General features: G+C 40.5%; 1 protein-coding gene across 1 annotated transcript; it reads right to left on the bottom strand.

Annotated features, from left to right (window-relative positions):
* Positions 1–106: 106 nt before the first annotated feature.
* LOC106820113 (cadherin-like and PC-esterase domain-containing protein 1) lies at positions 107–3,255 on the bottom strand. The gene is made up of 6 exons (XM_014824663.1): positions 3,129–3,255; positions 2,402–2,538; positions 1,201–1,430; positions 901–1,002; positions 651–729; positions 107–280 (listed from the first exon to the last, which is right to left on the bottom strand). Exons 1-6 carry the CDS (start codon positions 3,178–3,180, stop codon positions 107–109), a joined length of 774 nt encoding a protein of 257 aa, XP_014680149.1. The 5' UTR covers positions 3,181–3,255.
* Between the last annotated feature and the right edge of the window lie 19 nt (positions 3,256–3,274).

Raw genomic sequence — 3,274 nt, 5'->3', positions numbered from 1 at the left:
GGCCTAGCCATACTAAGCCTATCCATTTCCTACGACAGCTTTTGTTTCTATTACCAATGATACACTCGTAAGCACTCTTCCTTCTTGTTCTGCGCGTACTCGTAGTTTACACACATACCTGTTCAAAATGACAAGCGCAGTATCCGCCAAAAAATCCTTGGAACATGGGCATCGTAATATTCATTGGGTTAACAAGCTTTACGTTTTGTGACCTCGGTTTCTCCGACTCGATCATATGGGCGACGGCTAGATTTCTTTTCAGATGTTGAACTGGATCCCACTGAAATATAAGCGATATTCCAAGCAAAACGCCGAAAATACATTTCAACAATATATTAACCTTGTTATCGTCTTAGATAAATTGCATTGCATCGTAACTGTTACCTCACACTAGTTTAGCAAGGCAAAAAAAAGAAAACAGAATTTTTTTTAAACTCAACATGTTGCATAAATATAAACGCAAGAAAAAGAAAATCAAAGAAAACAACATCAACAGTAAAATGAGAACGTTGGGTTTTAGAAAATAGGAACTGTAAAAATTACAAGGTTTTCATGATTTTATAGTTACATATATGGTTATTTTTTACTACTAATAGCTAACAATAAAATAGCGACCACGCTATATAAACCAAAACGGTACCATTGCTTACAGTAGTGGTCTCTATCTGTGGGTGATGCAGAACAGCATTGTCCATTTTTATCACAATAGTAACATGTGTCAATCCAGCACTGAAATACACACATACATACACATTAACACACTCAGTGGTTATGTTCAATCATTCATATTACTGTTAAAACTCCACTTACAGCATTTGATTTACCGCTAAGCGAACTTCCAAAAACAAGTTCTCCGCCTAGATTTCCATCTGAAATTACTAAGCATTTAAATAGACCTACTTGTCTAACCTGCCCATGAACCATTTATATATTGCAGGTTGCATCCAGTATGAGCCACCTAATGCGAAAATGGTATTCTTCGTATTTTCTATCTTTTCAGCTCTGTGGAATGTTACAGGGAAACCTTAGAAGATGTTTTTATACACGCGCGTTTTGAAATGATCAACACACAAACATAATCAACACGATCGTATTGTACTTGATAGACGTATTTGACACATGACATACTGATTACAATATCATGGTGGTAGGTGCGTGCGTGCGTGCGTGCGTGTGTGATGTATGTGTTCAATAACGTACGCCGACAGCAGCTTGTCCAACTCGCTATTGAAGTATCTTGGTATGGCCACCACGTCGTCGTTTTTTAACGCCAATAGACGGGTGTACTGCATGGCAACCTTCTTCCCTTCATTGGACGTGGTCACGTAGATGTGTCGATCAGACGCAACGCCGGTTCCTTTCTTCAATTTAAGGGCGATTTTTATGTAGGCGAAAAATCCGTGTAAAATCGAGTCGCCTTGAAATAGTATCTGGTAAAATGAACCGCAAAACGGATTGCCACACATAAGCAGGCGTTTCTGGTGAGTAGTTGTTGTACTGTGATGCGTCTGTTCACTGGGGGTTAGCTCGATTATGCCGTTGCACGGTCCTCAAATCAATCTATAAGTCCGCAGTGACGGTGTGACGTAAAGTTTTATTATGTACAGTTTATACCATACACATATCATGCAAAATCATTAATACGTATACTATAATTCAAGTCAGTGGAAGTGAGTTTCATCGCGTCAAATATTACTACGTATTAATAACAAGTACGATTTACGAGAGTGAAATACGAAAACGTAAATCATCAATATATGCAATATAATACAAGTAAGTAGAAGTAAGTTTATCCAAGTTCATAGTCAAATATTACAACCATAACAAGTACGATAACTCGAGAGAAATACAAACAAGTCCGCAGTGACGGTGTGACGTAAAGTGCCGATGCCTAGCGGAAGTGGTTTATATAGCGGCAACGAGAAACCGGATTAGCGGGAGCTAGATTTGGCGGGAAACTAGATTTGGCGGGAAACTAGATTTGGCGTGCCTCATCGATTGTCTGTTAGGAGCCAAGTCTCGCGTACTTCGTCAGACCATCTTTTATATCATCCCCTGGCCAGTGCTGGGCTTGAGGTACCAGGTGCGTCTGTCATTGTCATTAATTCCGGTCTGCCTCACCGTCACTGCTTACTGACTACAATATAATCATTCCGTGGTAGAAGAGAGGGTGGCATATGATGATCGAGGAGAAAACATGCGGCTGGAAGTTCACGCAAAGGCGGATTCCTAGTTGTTAAGGAGGAAGCGATCGAGGGAGGGTCCTCCTTAACAACTCCCAATACACCTGAATCTAATGCGAATTCTACAACATTCATGTGACCGACACTCGCTGCGTTGGAACACCTTGTCGCTATTTTTCAGCAGGCAACGCTATATCCCGCAGATCAATCAGACTTACCGTTCGACCAGCAAGACATGTTTGCAGATTTTTTTCATTTAAGTCCATGTAACGGCAATCGTAAGGCTGCCAAACAGCGTTGGACCAGTAACAGGACTGTCTATCGTAACAGGAGCCACACGGGACAAGCCATCTCCCTATAGTGGGGAGAGAATTAGCAATATTAAACTGCAACACATCCGTTTAGATTTACGAGAGGGAACAATGTCATATCGATGCACCACGACGCGAATTCATCCCGTATTAATATCAGTGTTATATTGTAATATACTTGTTTTTCAAATAATTTAGAAATAATTTTGCAATTCGTGGCGTATGTGCTGATTACGTGCTCTTTCGTAAGCAATCCTCGTGCGTCCGTTTTAATGACGTAATGATGCAAACGTCAGAACTGACCGTAATGATCCTGACATTAACTTTATGACGTGATTGCCACCAAACATGTCTTAGTTCCCAGCCCGCACAGAATGTTATTAATAACTCAATAGGACATGAAAGGCATCTTGATAATTTCTAAAATTATACTTCAAATGAACATCATGGTACCTGAAGGCAGAAAACACACAGATTGTATTTGTAAATAGAGAACAGACACACAGATGAAAGATATACGACCAATAATGGAAAGATAATTTTGCCTAGCCCGATGCATGGATTCGCAGTGGTCAGGTACAGACAAATTATATAGCGAATTGACATTAACCTATCACGTCCAACATTAACGTACCGGGCGCGTAGCCTGTTGTGCAGAGTGGCAGCCGGGAGATGGCAAACTCCATCTCATCCCAGTCACGGTATTTGGTTTCCCCAAGTCCACACGCTTGTGATTTGTCAAAAATGTAGTTGCAGTCCTTAATTAAATAATAAGTCAAG

The sequence above is a fragment of the Priapulus caudatus genome, unplaced genomic scaffold (assembly GCF_000485595.1).
Source record: "Priapulus caudatus unplaced genomic scaffold, Priapulus_caudatus-5.0.1 Scaffold7151, whole genome shotgun sequence".
Taxonomy (NCBI): Eukaryota; Metazoa; Priapulida; class Priapulimorpha; order Priapulimorphida; family Priapulidae; genus Priapulus; species Priapulus caudatus.
This window is presented reverse-complemented; position numbering and strand designations above follow the sequence as displayed.